This window comes from Microtus pennsylvanicus, chromosome 3, assembly GCF_037038515.1.
Source record: "Microtus pennsylvanicus isolate mMicPen1 chromosome 3, mMicPen1.hap1, whole genome shotgun sequence".
Classification (NCBI taxonomy): Eukaryota; Metazoa; Chordata; class Mammalia; order Rodentia; family Cricetidae; genus Microtus; species Microtus pennsylvanicus.
Window position 1 is genome coordinate 8,301,731 of NC_134581.1, and position 23,426 is coordinate 8,325,156.

The 23,426-nt window shown below is 47.1% G+C and overlaps 1 protein-coding gene across 2 annotated transcripts in view; it reads left to right on the forward strand.

The window, feature by feature from the left end:
- The first annotated feature begins 937 nt into the window (after positions 1–937).
- Positions 938–23,426, forward strand: part of Tgfbr2 (transforming growth factor beta receptor 2) — an 85,755-nt gene continuing 63,266 nt past the window's right edge. The window contains exons 1-2 of one of the 2 annotated variants that reach the window (XM_075964237.1): positions 938–1,456; positions 21,957–22,031. In XM_075964237.1, coding sequence (XP_075820352.1) covers positions 1,363–1,456; positions 21,957–22,031 — 169 coding nt within the window. In that variant the 5' untranslated portion in view covers positions 938–1,362. The remainder of the gene's footprint in view (positions 1,457–21,956; positions 22,032–23,426) is intronic. The other variant, XM_075964238.1, reaches the window with a different exon arrangement.

A 23,426-nucleotide genomic window follows, 5' to 3' on the forward strand; every position in this document is an offset into this window, starting at 1 on the left:
GGCAAGATGCACACACGTAAAATAAACCTTTAAAAATAAACCAGGTGACATGATTCAAACAGACACCGGATATGGATCTCTGGCCTCCACGGCCCACAGATGTACACACAATGCACACGCTGAGCCCAAGAAAAGCTGGGGTTGTCTCTGGAAAACCTGGTCACGCCAGGAAGAAGGGAAATTTGAGGGGAGTACTGTCTGCTCACTGAGAGCCTTTCTACCTTCAGTCAGGTATTTTCCTCCCTCTCGAATTATCGAAGAGCGAACCCTGGAAAGCAGGAAGCAGACCCCACCACCAAATACACTTTTATTCCTTACAGGCAATGTTCCTAAAACATCCCCACCACGGTCACAAGGCTGAATATTTGGCTTTACTGGGCAGACCACGCCCAGGAAATCGTCCTCCAATGGGAGGCTCTACCCAGGTGCTTATTAAAAATGCAGACACGCCCTGGCTCAGACCTACTGAACCAGAACCTGCATTTTAGCTGAATTCACAACCCAAAGTGATTAAAACACACATTAAAGTCTGAGACAAACCCCTGGATTTTTGCCTCACTTAAGAAAACAGCCCTTTACAATGTGATCACGCTCGCTGTACATAAAACTGAAAACAAGCTCTGGTGAAGCAATGCTTACCGTTATTTTATTAGGAAAAACAATGCGTTCGGGACCCTGGAGCTGCATTTCCGAACACCCTCCTTGTTCTCAACGGAATTATGAAGGCCCTGGGAGCAATGCTTAGAATATGTATGTGGGGTGCTTGGTGAGGTATCAAGGAAAGTGGTGTTAGGCACTTTCTAGCTTGCTTTGCAAAACGTGCGCTTAGTCACTTCTGAGTTTGAACTTGGAGCCGGAACCTGGCGGGGGGGGGGGGGGTGCGTGGGAGGGCTGAGATGGGGCAGCTGAAAGTTTGCAGAGTCCTCGCAGGGGCCTTGATTAGAGGCAGGAGGAAGGCAAGGGCTGGAAGCTGGAGAGGGCTGGAGCTGGAAGGCTCTCCGGCAGCGAGAGGTCCTGCCCAGCTGTTGGCGAGGAGTTTCCTGTTTCCCTCCCGGCGCCCGGGTAGAGTAGATGAGTGAGTCACTCGCGCGCACCGACCGACGACACCCCCCGCGCGCGCACACGCTCGCTTGGGGGACGGAGCCCCAGCCTTCTGCGCAGCTCTCCTCGGCCGCCGGGGGCCTCCTCCTGGCCTCCAAGCTCCCCCGATCGCCGGCCACATCTGGCCCGCACCTCTGCCCGGCGCGCCCAGGACGGCCCAGGCATACTGAGAGGACGAGGAGTCAAGGCGCAGCCCGGGGTCCCCGAGGCTCGGTTCGCGGCGCCTCACGGGCCGGTCTATGACGAGCGACGGGGGCCACCATGGGTCGGGGGCTGCTCCGGGGCCTGTGGCCGTTGCACATCGTCCTGTGGACGCGCATCGCCAGCACCATCCCACCGCAAGTTCCCAAGTCCGGTGAGTGAGTGGCGGCAGAGCGACGCTGGGGATCCACTAGGGCTCCCCGCTGCTCCTCCAACCCCCAGGGCAGCGATTGACAGTCGGCCGCGGGTCCCGGCGAGAGGGCGGAAACGGGAAGTTTGTAGCGGCCCGAGTCGTCCCAGGCCCGCGGGGATCCGGGGAAGATTTCTCGCAAAGGAGGACAGTTCAGTTGCGGGAGACTTGGGGACGCTTCTGACCCTTTGTGCGCGCACGAAAGGCTAGGGCAGCCGCGAAGGGCCTGCACCCCCGGAAAGGGAAGTTTGAGAAGTTGGGGCTTGGAGGAGTCAAGGCAGGGGATTGGCAGCCCAGCTGTTGCACACCTGGGCCGAGTACTGCCCTAGACACCCTGATTGAACCAGACTCTCAGTCCTCAATTCTACCACCTCTGAAAGGATTCTGGGCCCCAACTCACTGGAAACAAGTTCGAGAAAAGAACTGATCTCTAAGGGCTGTCATCTATCCCCCTGGCCTGCGGGGATGGGGACTTAATGGCTGAGAATAATTTACTGCGTGCCTACTAAGTGCTTTGTTCCAGGGTGGTGCCTGGAGTCAAATATCTCCCTAGTTGTCACTCAGTGGAAACACCTAACCCAGGAAGCCCACCAGATCCCGCCACCAGGTCCAGTGGCAGGGACTGCATTTAAGGTAGAAAACCAGGAACCAGGACACCTTCCTAAGGACTTACCTGGGAAGTGCAGAGTCTCAGATATTTTAGCTCAAAAGTTAGAATCGTGGCAGCTATTTGTGGTCAGGGCCACTATTTGGGTAAGTCATGTGACTCTGGGCCACAGTTTTCCTCCTGTACATCTCCGTGGTTCAGTTTGTTTAAGTTTGGCACTCTTTTCATCTTTGGCTTTCCACTCCCTGCTCTGGTGTTTTCTGTGACTAGGAGATGGCCAGGGTCGCTTTGGGTGAACTTGCATTTGGGTGGGGGAGTTCTTTGCAAATGTCAGAGTAGGTGAGGCGATTTTAAGTGTTAAAGATCGTGTTGAAAGCGGCAGTCGAGCATTCCAGAAGGAACGAGCCTCACAAAGCAAGGCAGCAAAAATCCTAACAGGGTTTTAGTTCTGTAGTTTCTTAAACGCTGCTTTGGTTTTTCCGGTCTCTATTAAGCGGCAGCTCCAGAAAGTTAAATCCTCTCTGTTGTTACCCAAGCCTTGATTGGAGACTTGGTTCCATGGCTAAGAACATTACTGTGCAAGCTTGAGGATCTGGGTTCAAATCCCCTGCATCCAAATACAAAGTTGGGTGTGGCTCCTTGCCAACTCCGTGGTAGTGGGAGAGGACTGGAGGCCCTTTGGAAATGGATGGATGCCAACCTGGGTCTAGATTGGGTGAGAGACCCTGGCTTAAGGGAATTCTGTAGAGAGTGATGAAGAACACCTGGTATCCTCCTCTGCCCCCCCCCCCACATGCACATAGATCCTCCCCTAACACACACATAAACACAATTTTTTAAGATATTAAAAGAAAGCCCGCTGGATTTAGCTGATGACCATCAGACATGTCACCCCTCTTATGCTGTGTACATTAAACATTTGCTTTAGACAGGGAAGGAACAAAACTCAGGAGGCCCCAATTTCAGTCTTGTTTACAAGATTAAGATTTGTGATTTTCGAATTCCAGGCTCTGCAGCGCATGACTCATTTATACACACAGTTTTAAACAATTAGCTGACGGGCCTGGTGGGTCTTTTTAATTTGGGCTTTAAATAGTTTTATGAAACAGAGACTTTTCACATTTCTATGGAGTTGCGATTCCAGAATGTTTGGACAATTTGTTTGGAGCTGTACTCATGTGGTCGACGTTTTCAAAGATGGTTTAAAGATGGAAGACAGCCCCCAGGAAAGTGTGTGGAATCCCACTTGCCTTTTCATTTTCTATGGATGGAAAGGGTGTCGGGGTTTCTCTGACATAAGTGGTAAATTGTGAGAACTGTTTTCAAGGTAACTTAATGCAAGATAAGATGTGAAGACACCAGAGGTAGACTTACAAAGTCCTAGAAGTCCTTAAAAAATGAGTAAAACCCATCTTACACTTACAGCCTGCCAGATGAGCAAGTATACACACACACACACACATACATATATAACCTTTTTTCTCGTGGGTATCTGGGGGTGCTATCCATGAGTGTTGGAATAGACTGGGCACACACTTGGGTGCTCATGGATGTGGAGGTCAGAGGTTGGCATCAGGTGTCTTCTTTAATGTCTCCACGCCGTTTACGGAGGCAGGTTTCTTTGATGGTGCAGGGCCTTTAGCTGAACCCAGAGTGTCCCAAGCTGGTTCGTCCTGCTAACCAGCTTGCCTTGGGGAACTCCTTTCTCTGCCTGCAGGTGACCATCCTCCTGGCTATTTATGTAAGTGCCTGGCAGGGATCTGAATTAAGGTCCCACACTTGCAGCTTTTTGAGCTGAGCCACGAAATATACTTAGACAAATTTTAATTTAAAAAATTATTTAGTGTATGTATGTTGTTCTGTATGTGCGTGTGTGTACATGTGCGTGTGTGTGCATTATGTGCATATGTGTGCGTGTGTGTGCTTGTGTGTGCGTGTGTGACTGCTCTTGTGTTGAAGAAGTCAGAGAACAACTTCGGGAGTGAGTTTTCTCCCTCTATTATATGAGACCGAAAAACTCAGATTTCGGAGCTTGCCTGCAAGCACCTTTACCTGCTGAGCCCTCCTGCAGGCCTCAAAAAATTAAAATGTTTGTTTTTGTTGTATTACAGCCACACTTGTAAATGACTTTTAGAGAAAAAGATACCCTGGAAACGTCAGCCCTCGAAAACTATGGTTTTTATTTTTGAGGTGCCTACAGAAGGGTTCTCACAGAGAACTAAACCTTGGTCCTAGTGTCCCGGGGGTCACTGGTCCCTACAGATTCTTTAAGGACTAAGTCACCTTGTCCAGGTCAGGAACTAGAAATCTTCTAGCCCTGGAGTTTAATCTCTGGGCCTACTTCTCCCCAACCTTCCTGTAAGATGCCTTTTCACCCACAGGGCACTTCCTTTAATGACATCTTATTTTTAACAAGTGGCTTTAATTTGGTGCCTCTGTTTTGACTTAGCGCCCCACATCGAGGACTCCTTATTAAAGGCCCACCCACTGGAGCTCCTCCGTGACATCCACGTCTGCTCCATCCTTCTTCTGCCGTCAGCATGCCTCCTTTTACAGCTTTCTTTACATTTAGGAATTTTTACTTTAAAATTTGGTTTAATTTATTTCATTATGTGTGTGTGTGTGTGTGTGTCTGAGGAAGCCGTGGGTATAGACATGAGAGTGTACTGAGTGTAGGTGCCCATGGAGGCCAGAAAGTGTTGGATCCCCTGGAGCTAGCTGGAGATGCGGATGGTTGTGAGTCTTTTTGTGTAGATGTTTGGGAACGGGATTGGGGTCCTCTGCAACAGCCCTTAACAGCTGAACATGCGCTCCAGCCACTGGGGGTGGCTCTATTTCCTTAACATTAATGCACCTTCTTAATACTATCTTCCAAAGTGCCTTCCGAGTCTTCCTTCTCCACAGTATTGAATATCTTCTTCTAGGGCATCAGTTCTCAACCTGTGGGTTATGACCGACCCTTTCACAGGGGTTACTGCCCAAGACCATTGGAAAACACACGTTATGACTCATAACAATAGCGAAATTAGAGGTATGAAGCAGCAGGGAAATAATTTTATGGCCGAGGGTCAGCACAGCACGAGGAACTGCATTAAAGGGTTGCAGCATTAAGAAGGTGGAGAATCACTACTCTAGAGGGACATTAAGACCCAGGGGACATTCCCCCAGGTGAGTGGCACAGACCCATTCTTACTTCGTTTTTTTGAGCTCACCCCACATCGTGTCATAGACAGACACAGGACACATCAGGGGCTTGGAACACGGTCCCGTCCTGTTTGACTTTCCAGTCCCTGCAACCTAAATCCCTCATGTTTTCGTGAATGCCCCGGGAGGGTGTGCACATTAGATATTACCTTCTCGGTGCCTCTGTGTGTGTTTCTCGTCGCCGTGTTCTTACTTACTGCCTCTGTCTGATTATAGGCCAGGCCTAGAAGACCCACAACCTTCACTCTTTCCTGTTACACAAGCTGCACCAAGTGTGTCCTGCCTGACTTTCTGTCGGATGGGCTGGAGGTAGAGTACGGGCTGCACACTGCAGATCAGGTTGTCTTGGGTTCCAGTCCTGCCTCCCCCGTACTGACCACATAGCCTGGGAGTGCTTGGCACTCACTGTGGGAAACTGGGATGACAGACTTGAGGTAGGGTCGAGTGACTTAATGCTTTCCAGCGTTAGCCCCATGTTCACGCCCCACAAATGACTCTGCACACTATTAACTCTCGAGTAGCACCTGGAAAAGGCCTCATCGACCCTGCTCAATCTGACTTTGCACCTTCCAGGGCCTAGAGCTTTCCAGGCCTCAATTTAGGCGGCTGTTCCTCTGTTCACTCTCTACTGCCTCTCTCTGGAACTCCTATCCTCCTGATTTTTCTCATCTTTGAAGACCAACTTGGGCCTCCCAAGGGAACCTGCTTGGATGTGCCAGGAGGGGCCACCCCCATTGTGCCATGCATTCCCTCAAAGGCAAGCAAGGTCTGTCACTCAGCGATCAGTCCCCAGGGCTGCCCCAGGCTGACACATCAGCCACTTTCAGGAAGGGCTGAGCTGAGCATCCCTTCACCCTGCTGGGGAAAGTGTGACCAGGACACAGCCTTTACCACCCAGGCAGTCGTGGGCGTTGAGTTTGGTCTTGAATGGTTAGATTATCTGATCAATGAAGCTTTGATTTACTTTGCAGCACCTGCTCTTGGACCCAGAACTTTGTGTATCTGCCATCCCTCTCTCTCTCTCTCTTTTTTTAATAAATTTATTTATTTATTAAAGATTCCTGTCTCTTCCCCGCCACCGCCTCACATTTCCCTCCCCCTCCCCCAATCAAGTCCCCCTCCCTTGTCAGCCCAAATAGCAATCAGGGTTCCCTGCCCTGTGGGAAGTCCAAGGAACCCCCACCTCCATCCAGGTCTAGTAAGGTGAGCATCCAAACTGCCTAGGCTCCCACAAAGCCAGTACGTGCAGTAGGATCAAAAACCCACTGCCATTGTTCTTGAGTTCTCAGTAGTCCTCATTGTCCGCTATGTCAACCTGCCATCCCTCTCTTGACTTGTTATTTTGTAGCGGGGTCTCACAGAATCGCCCTAAGTCCCCTGGGGCAAAGCAGCCCTTTAGCCTGCATTGCTTTTGCCTCAGCCCTTAAGAACTAGGCCCCCAGGCCTGGGCCTCCGGGCTCAGCTTGGCTATTTCTATGCTTTGTAATCGGTTCCTATGTTCTGACCAAAGATAGAAAAAGATGTTTTGATTTTTGACATATTCTTAAGCTGGTACTTTAGAAAAGTTTTCACCTATAAAATTATCCCATGAATGCAAGATTTTCTCTTTTTTACTTCCTCAGAGATTGTAGAATGGAGACAGAATTGCAGAATAAAATGCTGAATCTAAATGTAGGTTTTGTCGTTTGGGGGTGTTATTTGCTTGTTTTTACGACAAGGTTAAACTCTGTGGCCTAGGTTGGCCTGGAATTTGCTGTAGCCTAGGCTGGCCTCACACTCATAGCAATTCCCCTGTCTTAGCCGCCCACATACTGCTATCGCAAGCATGAGCCCACTTGAATTGAATTTACATTTCTTTGTGCATCCCGGCTTCGTGTTTTGGAGTCTGAGCACTGTGTCTTAGGGAAGTATTTCCTCTAACACCAGCTGTCTACCATAGAGCATCCTGGGGATTATTTAGGTCAGATACAAACCACCAAGGCATTTCAAAATAGGCTGCACAGAACTTTACTTCCTGGCCCCGGCTCTGCATACTCAGCCAAGTGCTACTTACAAGTTTACCGCTAACACCCGGCTAGGTCCCCTGCTCCAGCTCTTATGGATCATTGGATAGCTGAAGTTGTGGGTTTGGGAACCAGCCCAGGAGATGAGCAGTAGCAACAGAGTGTGCACAGGCTGCTGTGTCCTTCTTCCTCCCTCCCACAGGTGTTTGCGGCCTCCGACAGGGGCAGAGGGCAATAGATTGCTCTGTTTCCATGCGGGGTGTGCTAAGGGGTTTGGACAGCTACACAGACACTTGGGCTCCCCTTTAGGAGCAGTTAGTAAGATGGGTGACATTGTTTATTTAATTTAATCATAGGAAGAGACCAGAAGATAATTCTTACAATTCTCTATTTTGTAAATAGATAGAAGCTACTTATATTCACTTAACATGTTGCGGGGGAGGAGGGTTGGGATGTGTAAGTGGGTCTTGATAGAGAAGCTGGAAGGGCCAAAGAGGTGTCATATTTGAGAGTGGGGGAACCTTCCCACCTCAGGTGTCCTCAGCGTGTCAGCCCTGATTGGTTCCCATGCTTTTGTGATCTGCCATCTTGTTCTTATTTAATTTTGTACTTCTTCTTAGACCTATTCACTGCACATGGTACTGTATGGTCAAAGGGTATTTTTCATGGAAATGTGCGCTGTGCCCCTTGATGACCTTTGAACCACAGAAGGTCAAAGCAGGAAGAGTATCCTACACTTTGCAGTTCGCAGCCTGACAGCGGCGCCATGGGAACCAGAGGGACCTGGGTTTTGATATGCATAGCAATTCAGCTGCTCGTGTTCTACAAAGTTTATTGTAAAGTTCAAGTTCTGACCACGTAGGACCATGACCCAGGCACAGGGCTCAAACAACCGCTGGGAATCAAATGTAGAATAGAGTTGACCTGACTTCCTGAAGTTGGACAAGTTTCCTTTGGAGGTCCAGCTCATGGAAAGCTTGTAGCCAGGTTAAGAGTCTCTTTTACACTGCAGCTTGATGAACTGTGACTTCTTCTGACCTGGGTCCTCCTTGTCCCCCTTCTCCTCCTTCTTCTGAGTCAGGGTCTCTTGAATCCCAGACTGTCCTCAAACCCACTGTGTAGCTGAGGTTGACCTTGAACCGCTGATCATCCTGTCTCTAACCACTGAGACTACAGTCATGCAATATCACTCCTGGCTTATGTGGTCTTGGGTTCGAACCAGGGCTTTGTGACTCTAAGCAAGCACTCTACCCAGTGAGCATCCAGATAGCTGCCCACCAGACAGCAACAGCTCTCTGGACTGCAGTTGACTCAGCTAACCTCTGGCCTCCAGCCGAGGGGCTTACAGGGGACCTGGCATCTGTGTGTGCTGTTCCAGCTTACAGGAGCTGGAACTGTAAGCCATCAGGAGGAATTAGCTGCCAGGCAAGAACTTGTGATGGGCGAGATACTGTCCGGGAAAGGTCAGGCACGCAGGCGCTCCCTCTCTTTATCTGATGGAATATTTTCTTTCAAATACTTTCAGCATTGCAACTAAAATATGAGCCTGGTATATGAGCAAAAGGAACCCATGTCCTCAGGCCATGCCCATGGGGAGGGATACTTTAGATTTCTGATCTTCACTCTGCTCCCTTTGTGATCATGTTTGAGGTATTTGGATTGCCACACTTCTCCCTCCCCCCCCCACACACACCCCGACATCTCCAACCTGCAAGGATGCTTGGGTCATTTGCAAAGACCTCTCTGGCCTCTGGTTGGACACTTTATACTTTAGAGGGGATAAAGAATGGAGGGGCGGGGTGGGGAGGATAAGGAAGAGGAGGGAGAAAACTCATTAGAAGATGTAATTTTTTCTCGGTGTCTTGCATTTAAAACTTATTTTTATTTATGTGTACATTTGTATGCTAGTGTGCACATGTGCATTGGGTACCTGCGGAGGCCAGAAGAGGGTGTCGGATGCCCTGGAGCTGGAGTTACAGGTGGTTGTAAGCTGTCTGCTGTGGGTGCTGGGAGCTGTGCTTGGGTCCTTTATAGGAGCAGCCCATATTGAGCCATGTCTCCATCTCCTTTTGATGAAGTGGGCCATGGAGAGGAAGACAAGATGTCTACCAGGGCTCCCATTTCCAAAGCAGGTCTTTGAGCAAGGCAGGATTTCTAAAGCTCACCCGGCCCTCTCAACACTGGGGAGTCATATTTGTCCATCAAGGCACAAGGGTATGATTCATTTGGGTCAGCCATGCTTCGGTTTGGTTTGTGACTTTATCCATTTTGGTCCATGGCCTTTTAATCCTGGGCCTTCCAGTGTCTGGGTGGGCTTGGCATGGACCACATTCCTCTGCAGAAGAATTGGGCAGGAGTTACCTCTGCTCACTGCATCTTGTTTTCCCGGAGCAGAGAACATGCCCATTAATGAAAGCTAGGAGCCTGGCCACCTTGGAGAGTGAGGAAAACTTGGGTTGGCACCGTAGCCATGCTGTTGCAGGAACGAGGGTTCAGTCAGCCGGGCTTGTTCTGTTGCAGCCGCTTCCAGAATCCACGGTGCCTTGGTTTCATCTCCTCCCCAGACTGAGATGATTAGCACAGGGAGAATGCATTTTTTTTCTGGTGTTTTGAATATTTCTTTTGAGCAAACCATTACTTCCTAAGCATTCTTTAAAATTGGGGATCCTCGGACAGTTAAGAGAAGTAAAAGCCTGGCCTCTGCTCCAAACCACAGGACTGGGAAAAGCATGCAGTTTGTAGAACTTCACGTCTGGCTGAACATGCACGTCTGAAGGACAGTAAACGGTGGTCTGTATTGTCAACAGATGCCACACAATAACTCTTCATCTAATAAAGATCTAAACTGTCTTAAAAAGATGGATTTAATTTGAGGGGGGTCACTCACTGGTGCCTGCAGATGACTCTCTTCACCCCCAAGTTCTATAACCTTCTTCGTTCTGTGCACCTGGTGATAGAGGGATCCGGAATGTTTGTGGGCACAGTTCCTAACTGTAGTGGGAGTTCTCTGAGATCCTCCTATGGCTTAGAACATGCTGTGATCTCCCTGTATGTTAGGGAATATGAAAGACACCTCTCAGATGAGTTTTCCAATTACACTGTCTTATTTAGGGTTCCGTTGCTGTAAAAACGCTGTGGTCATAAGCGATGTGCGAAGGATAGGGTCTGTTTGGCTTATACAGGTCATCACTGAGGGAGGACAGGGCAGGAACTCAAGGCTCGTAAGAACCTGGAGCCAGAAGCTGATGCAGAAGCCATGGAGGGGGGAGCTGCTTACTGGTTTGTTCCTCATGGCTTGCTCAGCCTGCTTTCTTATAGATCCCAGGACTACCAGCCCAGGGGTGGCACCACCCACAGTGAGCTGAACCCTCCCAAGTCAGTCAAACCTCAATCAAGAAAATGCCCCGCTGACTGCCACAGGGCCATTTGGTGGAGGCATTTTCTCACGTGAGACCACCCCATTCCAATTGATTTTAGCTTGTGTTTCGTTGATGTAAAAACTAGCCAGCACATATAGTGAGTCTTTCAGATGATTTGGTTTGGGGATCTGAACCCACAGTTCTTATAGAGTACTGATTTTAGATTGTCTCAGTAGACGTCAACAGTTCTCCACCTGTGAGAAGGCTCTAAGAGTTAAGAGAAATAACGATGTATTCAGTATGTTTCTCTTGCATCAGCATTTAAAACATAGTATCCTGTTTCATTTCCTCAGTGAGGTAAAATAAGGCCTGATCCATGTAATATGTATGTCATGCCTGATCCATGTACCATGTATGCCATGCCTGATTGATGGCCTCAAGACGAACCTGCACACTGTCCTGCAAGTGGTGAGCTCTCATCAGACTCATGGAGGACTTTAGGTAACTTTGGTGAGACAGGTGCTATATTGAGAAGGACTGTGGAGGACTTTAGGTAACTTTGGTGAGACAGGTGCTATATTGAGAAGGACTGTGGAAGTTGAAGGCTGTAGTGTGCAGTTGATGATACATGAGGTAAATCCAGGAGGATTTGCCATAAAAAACATTTTAAAGTTAAATTCACATCGCCTCCCTGGTAGACGCTCAGCTCCTGGTCTGGCCCTGTGGCTAACAAGTATCATCAGTGCAAACAGTAATTAGGAAACCTCACAAGGGTTTTGTTTTCCTGCTGGATGTTTTCCTAAGTCTGGAGACAAACCAAAATATTTATATAGAATTACCTGTAATGAAGTATGAAACAGAAAGAAAGTTTTGTAAATTATTAAGGAGTAAATCGTCGAGAGGTTGGAGACATGACTCCGAGACTGTTCTTCCACAGGACCTGAGCTCAGTTCCCAGCACACACTTTGGATGTCCAGCAAGTAATTCCAGGGCCAGGGAAATCTGATGTCCTGTTCGGGCCCCCACAGGTTCCTCGTTCACATGAGCATACCCACACAGACACAAACGCACACACACAAACAAAAGTACAATTAATTTCAAAAACGTAATGAATGATAAATTCTGATTTGGGTCTTAGAGGAAGGATGGAGGATTTTTTTTCTTTCAATAGAAAATATTACAAGATCATTGGGTAAGATGTTCAAAAAGCAGGCACAAAACGTGGGGAAGATTTTGAGAAGTTTGTCAAGCCACTAGTAGCCAAAACGATTTGATGTTTTTATACATATAAAGGTTTTTGTCTGTGGCACTTGTACTTTGTATGATACCATGCTAATAGTTCTAAAAGAATATTCACTCACACAGCCAAATTTCTATTCTTTTTTTTTTTTTTTGATTTTTCGAGACAGGGTTTCTCCGTAGCTTTTGGTAATCTTAATTATGTGTTAGTGTCTCAACAGAATGTCTCTAAAACATGTAAACATCACCTTCCTCAAGTCTCGAAGCTATGCCTAATGGTATTGTTCACTCCCTGGCTTAGAGATGTATTTAAGAGTACATCTTTAAGAATGTCTCCCTGTCCTTTCCCCTGCTGCAAACAGACTTGAGTCTGCACTGTGGCATCACCAAACAAACCCTCCCCCTCCCCCCTCCCCCCAGCACAGCTAAAACCCTTCATCACTTGCCCCCTTTCTAGTCCTGTGCCAAGGAGAAACCACATTGGGAATGTGTAATTACCACAAGACCTTGATCTTAACTGAAAGAACTGACCCTTATTTTCTGAGACAGCAGGTAGGGGCTGAGGCACCAGGCACAACAAGGTATCCAGGCGAATCTGCCAAGTGTTGGCTTCAATGAGGCTTGTTTTTAATTACTTGTGAAGAGAATTGGACTGGGAGAGATTTTCTCCTTTTTTTCTTGTCTTTCCCTTTCTTTTTGGGTACGTGCATGTATGTGTGCGTGTGCACAGGGTATGGGCAACAGGTGCATGCCTACCACAGCGCACATGTGGGGGTCAGAAGAAAGCCTAGGTCTTCTAACAGCTATGCTATAGAGAGGTCTCTCCTGCTTTTGCTGCTGCACCACGGAGGCTCCTGGAAATCAGGCCCCAGGTTTGCTAGGCAAGTGCTTTTTATCTGCTGGTCCATCTCCCTTGCCCAGACAGTTTTTTGAGAAAGGATCTCTCATCAACTTGGAAATTGCCAATTTGACTGAGGTTCAGGAAGCCTCTCTACCTTGCCAGTACTGAGATTACAATCTTTTCTATGCCTGGCTTTTTATAAAAGTTCATTTTTCTTATTTTTAGTTATGTGTAGGTGTTTGGGTGTGTGTGAGAGAGTGTGGGAGCCCACAAAGGTCAGAAGCATCAGATCCCCATGGAGCTTGTATTATAGGCAATTGCCACCTGCCCAACAATGGCGCCGAGAATCAGGCCCAGGTCCTCCCCAAGAATGGTGTACACACTTAATTGCTGAAGCATCTCTCCATCCCCTATGTCTGGCTTTTTTATATTGTTTCTGGGGATCCAAACTCAAGTTTGTGTGCCTTACCCACGGAGCTACCTGAAACATGCAATTCTTTATGCTAATAGAGAAATTTACCAAGTTTGACTTAGAAAACTTTTATTAAATCCTGAACTAATCCAAACAGGAAACTACGAAAACCCTTACAGGTCAGACCCACCATTTCCCAGGAGTTTTTAATTCACTATTGTTGTCATTTAAAAAATGTATTACTGTAGTTAAGAATTCCTTGGTGCAGGTATGTGAGTGACAGACTGCAGAAATAGTAGGTTTGCTTCAACTGGAACTCATATCTAACTCAAGACAACCTTAGTTGGTTTGGTGGTAATGCCATTTCTCTTTGGTCTATTACAGTGTTTGCTTCTGATCTTCCCTTGAGTGGGTAAAATGTTCAAGAAGGCTTTTCTCATGGTAGAGAAATCAAGAAGGGCTTTGCTTTATCCTGAAGAAGAAGACTCAAGGAGTATTTATGTTCCTTGGATAGGAAAGGAAATGTGCGTGGGTATAATTAGTGTTCTCTTGCCCTTCAGAGATTGGCCCATCAATTCCCTTAAAATACTCTTAGAGAAGACAGACATAGCCATGGCCTGGCAGCTTCTAGACTGCTGTTTTAGGCAGGGAGGAGCTGCCGAGACCTGTAATTGCATTTCTCTTTAGTTCGCAGACCCTTGTTAGGCCCAGGGTATGGGTATTTTGGTGTGTGTGTGTGTGTGTGTGTGTGTGTGTGAGAGAGAGAGAGAGAGAGAGAGAGAGAGAGAGAGAGAGAGAGAGAGAGAGAGAGAGAGAGAATCTGTGTGTAGGTGCACAATGTATGCAAAGGCAGGGGCAGCCTTGGCTTTCATTCTCCAGAGACCATCATCTTGTGTTTTTGAGACAGGGCCTCTCACTATCCTGATTGGCCAGTGAGTGTCAGGCATCCACCAGTCGCTACCTCCCCAGCGTTGGATTATAAATGTGTGCCATCTAATGGCTTCTGAGGATAGAGAGGGTCAATTTTTTAAGGGTGTGGCTCATGGTAGTTCAGTTACATGCCAGTGGATGGCCCCACACCCAGATGTCTATGGACAACACACATTGGCATTAATGGGTTACGAAAATAATTTTGTTAAAAAGAGAACATGAAGTTGGGGGATAAGGAGGAGGGGCAGATGTGGGAGGAGTTAAGGAGAAGAGTTGGGGTCAATGTGATCAAAAAATACGAGGAAACATTCAAAATAAAGAAATAACAAGAGAAGCCCAATTACATGCCACCGTGCCCAGCGTTCTACACATGCTGACGTACAACTTGGGGTATATCGCGGGTCCTCACGTTTTTGAGGCAAGTGCTCTCTCCACATAGCCTTCTCTCACCTCCGAGTATGGGACACTCAGTGACTCTCACGTGACCACGTATCATGTTCAAATTTTATTCTTTAGAACCTATATGGTAATCAGAAGAAATAGTCATTTGATAGCTTCTGCTTTGCAAAAAATACATGAAAAGGAAAAGCGGGGTACAGCTTTGATGACAGACACTCTGGAATCTCTGCAGCTATGTAGTTCTAGACTGACTTCAGCACTCTTAGCTCGTGCTGAGCACTCTTAGCTTTTGTTGGAACCATTGGTAGGAAAGCTCGTGGTCATCATTCCCAGGCCATTCTCACTACCTGCTTTTTGTTTCTGGAGTGCAGGGCGCCATCCTGTCTGCTGTCCTGCCTCTGTCTCCTCTAGCTGTGGCCTCTCTTGTTCTTCATCCTTCAGCAGCCTCCTCCCGTGAGTTCATGTCTCAAGAGCCCAAATCTTGAGCCCCAGTGCTTCAGAATTGAACATAGTAGGTGTCTGTTTCTTATCGCTGGTGGCAACTAAAGGTTTTCTGGTACTCACTGTTCCTTGTGGTCCATCAGATTGGCATCCCTGGGAATCACTTACAGCCTCAGAGATTTTATTTGTCAAGATCCCCAAAAGGCATTTACAAAGAGGGTCTACTTGTCTGCTGCGATTTCCAGTGGGTCCCCCACAGGCTGGACCCATCATGCAGGAAGAGGAGGATTCTTAGGGGAGCTGTCCCCATTGTTAACAACATCTTTCACTAGGCTTGTACCCAACACTCTACGCCTGGCAGGGGACTGTGCCCTGGCCAGCTGCCAGTCAACAGAGGCAGCTTGCTTTACTGCAGCCTCCCTGGGATTTTCAGCCACCAAATGCCCATTTCAAAGGGTCTGATTCTCTATGGAATACACACCAGTAGTCGTGTGACATCATCCGAGTCTGCCTTGACATATGTAGGCTTTAATCCATGCTGCGTTCTTTGTGACTTGGCATCCCTTAAAATGTCCTTTCTGCCCGGTGCCAAGTGTGTGCCCAACAAACTAACAAATTAATGACAGTTATTTGGGGAGTCCGTTCTCCTCAGTCTCTCAGTGTTGTTACTTTTGAAATTATCTATTTGCATTATTTATGTAATAAATATTTTCTCTTTACACATTTATTTATTTTGCTTGCACATGGTGAGGGACGAAGAGGCATGTCATGGAGAGCATGTGGCGGTCAGGGTACCACTCGTGAGCAAGTTCTCTGCTTCCACTGTGTGGGCCCCAGGGGCCAAACTCAGGTCCTCAGACTTGGTAGCAAGCACCTTCACTCTCTGAGCCCTCTCATCAGCTCACCCCCCCACCCTTTTCCAATCTTCCTCTTCTGTTTCGAGGAGCTCAGTTGTTGAAGCTCAGGAAGGACCTGACTTAGACTTAGCCTTTTTCCAACCGGCTGGACATTGACTTTAAGGCACACTGAATGTGCACCCTCTGACTTGCTTCTGTGTGGTACTCAATCCTGCGGCAGCCTTTAAACCCTGGCTACTTTCATCTTCTAGAATTCTCAGTTCCTGTTGGTGATTAATGCCCCTAAGTAATACAGTTCTCAGGGTTAAGTTGCTCACCTTCCCAATCGCTTTCTTGCTTTTTTTTTAAATTTTAAACCTTTTCCATCTGAACTGTATTTGGCATGAAGAAAAAAATAGAATAAAACCTTTCCACTGCCTTCCGCGTCTCATGCTGATTCCTGTTGATTTGAACCTCAGTATCTTCCTTAGACTGGCTTGCACCCTGGACCCCTTTAGTGAGATGTTTGTCTGCTGCAGAAACCTGGCTGTGTGAAACGCAGGGCCACCTGGTTTCAGCTTTACTTTCCAGCTAAGCTACTGAAGCACTACTTTCTGTCGTCAAAGACTCTCCTCATGGTCTTCCCCTTCACCCTGTCTCTAATCAGTCATCAGCTGAATCTCTCTTGGCCCAGCATTCTGTGGGTTCTCTCCCTGAGTCCTCGGTGACCACATGACTTTCCCTCCTCTGTGTGGCTGATACATACGGTAGCCAGAGCTTTGCAGATGACTTTGCCTCCCTGCATACGGTAGCCAGAGCTTTGCAGATGACTTTGCCTCCCTGCATATGGTAGCCAGAGCTTTGCAGATGCACTTCGTGAGGACAGGCATGGATCAGACCGGGTCTCTCTCATCTCCCATTCTGCTATTGCATACTTCATGCCCTGGCTCCTACTAAATTCATTAACTAATTATTTTTCGGTGTGTGTTTATGGTATCTATGAGGATATGCATTTGTGTGTATATTCATGGTATGTATGAGGGTACGTGTGTGTGTGTGTGTGTGCATTCCTGAGCATACTAGAGAACAGCAGGACAACTTGGACTGTCAATTCTTAGATGCTATCAACTGTTTTTTAGATAATTAAAACTTTATTGTAAAGAACTTTCATATATAAAACATTACTCAGTGAGATTAGCCAGACCCAAAATTTATACATCTCAATGGACTTGAGTAGATCACTTATTTGATGGGCCTGGATCTTGCCAAGTACACTAGCCTGCCTGGCCAGAAACTTACATATCTGCCTGGGTTATCTATGGAAATCACTAATGGTTGTGAGCCAATATGCAAGTACTAGAAATCCAACCCAGATCCTCTGTAGGAGCAACAAATGCTCTTAACCATTGAGCCATCGCTCCAGCACCAAGGCTACATCTTTAACTCCTGTGAGCTCATTTATATCTCCATCTTGCTCATTGCCTCTCTTGCAAGCTCATTCATATGGTCACTTGGCCACCTGTCGTGTGTGCCTTCTCACATTGGTATTAGACTGAAAACTCCCCAAGGGAATGGCCGTTGTTGTCTTCCTCTCCCCTTCTCCTTAGCAAATGTTCTCAGTACACATGTTTATGTGCATCTAGTGTTCCTTACCACTCTCAGTTCCCGGCTTTTAAAGGCAAAGGAACAGGCTTGTGAGCCTAGAATACTTGCCTTCTTGCTATTAAACATTACTGCCAGAGCTTTGCTACCTATAGCTACAGGCATGCTTCATAAAATACTGGACTTATGGCTAGAAACCAAATATGAGTGAGTACATCCCATGTTGCTCTTTTTGGGTCTGGCTTACCTCACTCAGGATAGTGTTTTCTATTTCCATCCATTTGCATGCAAAATTCAAGAAGTCCTTGTTTTTTATTGCTGAGTAGTACTCTAATATGTATATATTCCATACTTTATTCATCCATTCTTCCATTGAAGGGCATCTAGGCTGTTTCCAGGTTCTGGCTATCACAAACAATGCTGCTATGAACATCGTAGAGCATATACTTTTGTTGTATGCTAGCCATAAACCAAGGACATTGAGCCTATAATTAGTGATACTAGAGAAGCTAAATAAGGAGAACCCAAAGAAAAACATATAGGCATCCTCCTGAGTATTAACCCTCAGCAGGTGATGAAAGGAGACAGAGACAGAGACCCACATTGGAGCACCGGACTGAAATCTCAAGGTCCAAATCAGGAGCAGAAGGAGAGAGAGCATGAGCAAGGAACTCAGGACCGCAAGGGGTGTACCCACACACTGAGACAATGGGGATGTTCTACTGGGAACTCACCAAGGCCAGCTGGCCTGGGTCTGGAAAAGCCTGGGATAAAACCGGACTCTCTGAACATAGCGGACAATGAGGACTAATGAGAACTCAAGAACAATGGCAATGGGTTTCTGATCCTACTGCATGCACTGGCTTTGTGGGAGCCTAGGCAGTTTGGATGCTCAACTTACTAGACCTGGATGGAGGTGGGGGTTCCTTGGACCTCCCACAGGACAGGGAACCCTGATTGCTTTTCGGGCTGGGGGGGGACTTAATTGGGGGAGGGGGAGGGAAATGGGAGGTGGTGGCGGGGAAGAGACAGAAATCTTTAATAAATAAATAAATTTATAAAAAAATAAAATAAAATAGTTTAAATTATCTGTGATTAAAAAAATAAAATAAAATACTGGACTTGTAGGAAGTCTTACATGATCCACTCTGTTGCTGTCTACAGTACAGACTTGCTCAACCTCCAGTCTTTCCTTCTGTGCATCTGGGAGTGGTGCACTGGGAGGAGGTTACAAAGCCTGTTGTTCTTTTGCACATTGCCTTTGTCTGGGATGTGCCTATTCTCTTGTCCATCACTTCGGACAGTGTGATTCTAGAAGCTTGCAGAACTCAGAAAGTCAATTTGCTTAGTACAAGTACTGGCCCCTGCTGCCTTCCTTCGTATGAATTGTATGTTGTCTTCTGCCACACCAGGACTGTTGGAGAAGGGATGAGAGACTGGAGGAAGGGGAGAGAGTTGGATGACTCTTCTTCCTGCTTGAGAGTAGTCCGAGTGTCCTTGTCATGAAGGTGGCCCTTTCTGTGAAAGCCCTGTTAGAATGAATGACACATTTGTAACCATTGACTCTGAGCCCTTGTTGTATGGGTGCTCAACAGAAGCAGGCTGGGAGGCCATTCTGGAAAGCCTGTAACCCTCTCCTCCACCATGGTGTTCTCGGCTCCATGAGACAGCGCCAGTGCACATGTAGCCTGGGCACCGTGAGCTGTGTGTTTCCTGCTCTGCCTGCAGGCAGATCACCACCCAATTCATACACTGGATCATCCCTGTGATACCTCCTCTCTGAGAAAAGTATGAAGTAGCCACTGATATCAAAACATCCCTCGGGCTTTGTGTGAGGTAGATTTTCTCACCATTGTGACAACAATACCAGGCAGAAGCAACTTGAAGGTAAATAGATTCTTTGGTTTGGGTCCATTGTAATCAGGAAGGCCTGGTGCAGAGGTCATGGCCACTCTGGCAAGGAGCCTCTTGCAGGACTTGATCACATCTGAACAAAAGGACAAGGGGACAGACAGCTCAAGCTAGAGCCAGAAGCAGCTGCTGCTTGCAAGGCTCAGCCCATGTGACTTACTCTGCTGGGGTGGGTATGGTCTGAAAGAGTTCACAACCTCCCCAGACAGTGCCACCGTCTGGAGATGCAGTATTCAGACATAAGCCTGTGGGGCATTCCACATTCAGGCCTGTCAGCAGGCATGCGCTGCTGCCTGAGCATTTACCCACTCCATAGAGTCAGAAGAATGAAAGAAAAGTTAATAACCTTAGCCCTAATAGTCCGACACTTTTCAGAAATGGTTGAGAGATAAGACTCTTAATTTGACACACCATTGGTTAGCTTTAAAAACGGCCAAAAACGTTCATCTTCCAAGATTTTAATGATGGCGTTGGCAAGAGTGTTGTGGCCATCATATGATCACTTACACCGTTCAGGACATTACTGGGCATTATCACAAACTCAGAGCATCACCTCTCACCCACTTATTAATGAGATATCTGGAGAGTCTCCGGGGCACAGAAGCATACCCAGCTTCTTTTTAATAGTGATTAATTGTGCTATTTGACAATTCCATAGTGCATACAGCACGTTCTACTTCCTCTCCCTGTCCTCTCTTATCTCTCTCTCACTGCGCCACCCTTCCCCTACCCAACATCACGTGACTTGGCTTTGTGACCCGTTTAGATAAGCAGGGCCACCCATATGACAGTTGAGTTGATGGCATCCAGTTTCTTAACAGTTCACCATTATCTTCTTGAATCAGAGCCATAGCTTCAGCTCCCAGGACCCGAGTCCATTGGATTTATCTCTTTCAATGTGCAGAAAAACTCCCCCCCCACCTCTTCTTTTTCTCTTGGTGTAAATATGTATGTGTTGCATGTATGTGTGTGTGTATATACATATATATGAGTGTGTGTAGTTGTATGTGTGTGTGGAATGTGTTTATGCATGTGTGTGTGGAGTGTGTATGTGAGTGTGTGTGTGAAGTTGAGAGGTTAATCCTGAGTATCTTTCTATATTATTATTATTATATTATTACTGACAGAGTAGCTCTCTGAACTTGGAGCTCATCAATTAATTAGGTTAGACGTGCTGATCAGCAAGCCCCAGGGATCCTCATGTCTCTACCCTCCCAGAGACAGAATTTTAAGGAATCGCCACCATGCCCAGCCTTTTCGTTTGATTGCTGTGAACTTGAACTCAGGTCCTCTTGCTTACATACAGACACTTTACCGACTGGGTCATCTTCCCCTGCAACTCCTTGTACATAAAGAACAACTGGCCTAGGTATCCATTGTCTATGTAAGCCAGGCTTTGCCAATCAAAACAGCCCTGTTCTTCTCCAAATATTTCTTCAGGTGTTCATCTTTTAAAAGTTCTGGGAAGGGAGATAAGAAAGAATAAGCAACCTCTGATAGAAGGCTAGTTGATTATGACTGGTACTGCCTTTGCAGGCAGCCCTGGGAAGCTTGGGGGAGTATCATTGACAGTGTGGCTTCCAGTAAATCTTCACTATGATGTCACGAGGGTGTCAACTACTTGGCTCTTATGCTCTCTGAATGGCAGGGTCCTAGAGTCAGAAGGAAATGGGGAGATTAGAGGGTCCAGATGACATTCTCTGGTTCCAAGCAGAGCGTAGGCTACCTTCCGGGAGGTCGGTGTGCACTCCGTGTGCACTCTGTCGGAGTAGCCAGGGACACAGCAGGCCAGTCCAGTAAATGTCACTGCTCCGTTGGTATCCTTCTCATTGCTGCAGAACCTGAGACAGAAGCAACTCAAGGAAGGGAGGCTTGTTTTGACTCACAGTTATGATGTTGGAAGCATGGAGTGGGAGCCTGAGGGAGCTGGTCTCACTGCACCCACGGTCAGGAAGCAGAGAGAGGTGCCCGCTGGTGTTTGCTTGCCTCCCCCTTTTCATTCAGTTGAAGGACCCAGCCTGTGAGATGGGGCTTTCACATTCAGGGTGGGTCCTCTCTTCAGTTAAATCTCTCTGGACACACCCTCGTAGACACACTGAGTTGTGTTTCCCTGACAACTCTAAATGACTGTCAATATGGGTCATCTCATTGCCTGTGCTCCTCTTTGTTCTGTATAATCTAGGGGCACGTCAAATGTCTTTCACTGTTTGAATAGACAGAAATGAATATTAAAACAAATATTTAAAGTGAGCATTAAAATGAAATGATGAATATTAAAAACACGACCATTTTGTGGCCTGGGAATACAGCTCAGTAATGGAACGCCTGCCTTCTGGGAAGCCTGAACTTCAATTCCCAATACCACACACGCAAAGGTTGCTAAAGCGGCTCTTTCCCCACCTCTCTCGTGGTGGGAAACCAGTGCCCAGAAAGCAGGGCAGAAACTCAGCTTGAATTTCTTTATTCTCAGTGAAATGGGCAAAGAACAGCAGTTAGGCTTGGGATTGCAGGCTCATAGGTCTGAAGACAAACTATTGCCCATGCCTGGCTGTTATGTTCTGTATTTAATCTGTAATAGGAATACAACACTTCGTTAACTGAAAATTGTGTTCTCTTGCTTGCCATTTCCAATCTCAAAACTGCCCTCTGAGGAGGTATAATTCTCCGTCCCATTTTACAGATGTGGAAATGGAGGCCCAGAAAGATGCGCCCATCCACCTAAGCTGTAATAGGACCATCCATCCACTGAAACGCTGTAACGTATTGCGAATTTGTCTTTTCGCCTTTCTATCCTTTGTACTTTATTCTTTCACTGCTTACTTTCTACATAAGTCTGCAATAGAAATCTGTGGTCCTGGGGCTGGAGAGCTGGCTCAGCCGGCTAGGAGCACACGCTGCTCTTGCAGAGGACCTGAATTCTCAGCACCCACATTAGGGCAGCTCACAATCACGTATAACTCCAGCTCAAGAGGATCGAGCACCCTCTAGATCTGGCCTCCTTGGGCACTGCAGTGATGTGCACAAACCAATTCACAGACACACACAAGGATGTCTCTACCCATCGTATTTTCACATACTACTAGCTAAACTGTGGATGAGGTTGAGGGTGGGGACTAATACCAGAAGCCTAGTTCCCGCTTTGAACGTTAGAATGATGGAGAATTTCTTCTTTCAGGTCACACTTCTTTGAAGTCTTTTGCCCCTGTACCCCCACCTAGTGGAGTTCAGACTGTACAATGTGTCTTTTTTTCTCTATTTTGCTTGTGGGGGCAGCCTCTCTTCTGGGCACCATTGTGGCCTTGTTAATCCCACTGGTTGAGAATACTACCAGTACCACGATTTAAAGCCATATTTGAAGCAAACTTTAAGTAAATACTGGCCTGGTAGATGGACGCTGGCCAAGTCCATGCACAGCTTACCAGGCAAATGGCTCCAAGTCACAGTTTGCAGGGGCTTAAGTATTTCCCATGAGATCCAATCAGGGGCAAGTCTACATCCTGATGTATTTCCTGCCTGTGAACCTCCCACTCACATGTGCTCAAGCACTTCTGGTGCAGATGGATCATATAAACTTGTTTAGGGGAGTGAAAACATGTGGCTTGTTATGTCCTATAAAGAGTAGCCTCCAGCATTTCAGGAACTGTCTGTCCTTGGGCAAGGGGCTTGCAGCTCAGAGGCATTTTTGTCTCCTGGATCTCTAAGGCACAGTAATTAAAACTTAAAGTGTACTTGGGCTCTCACAGTCTGTCCTCTTGAGGCTGGATCGCCATTCCCAGGAGACACATGTTGCCATTTATAAGATGCTGGGTAATGATGAGACAGTCCTAGAATCCCAGCACTTGAGAGGCGGAGGGAAGGAGGGTCAGGAGTTCAAGTTCAAATATCTGGACAGCCTCAGTTACAGGAGCCCTGTCTCAAAATACCAAAATAAATAAATGAAAACATATAACAGACAGCTAGTTGCTGTCGTTCTGTGGCTCCCCCCTTTCCCGGAGCTTCCGGTGCCCAATACATCGGTGAACACAAGCATCTCTGTGTAAGAAGAGCAGGTCCTCACCCTGTCGACCTAGAAGGCAATTGTTAACTTTATGTACCCTTCCAATATAGCTGCTTAATTGTGAATCTCCATATAAAGATGCGGAGAAGAATA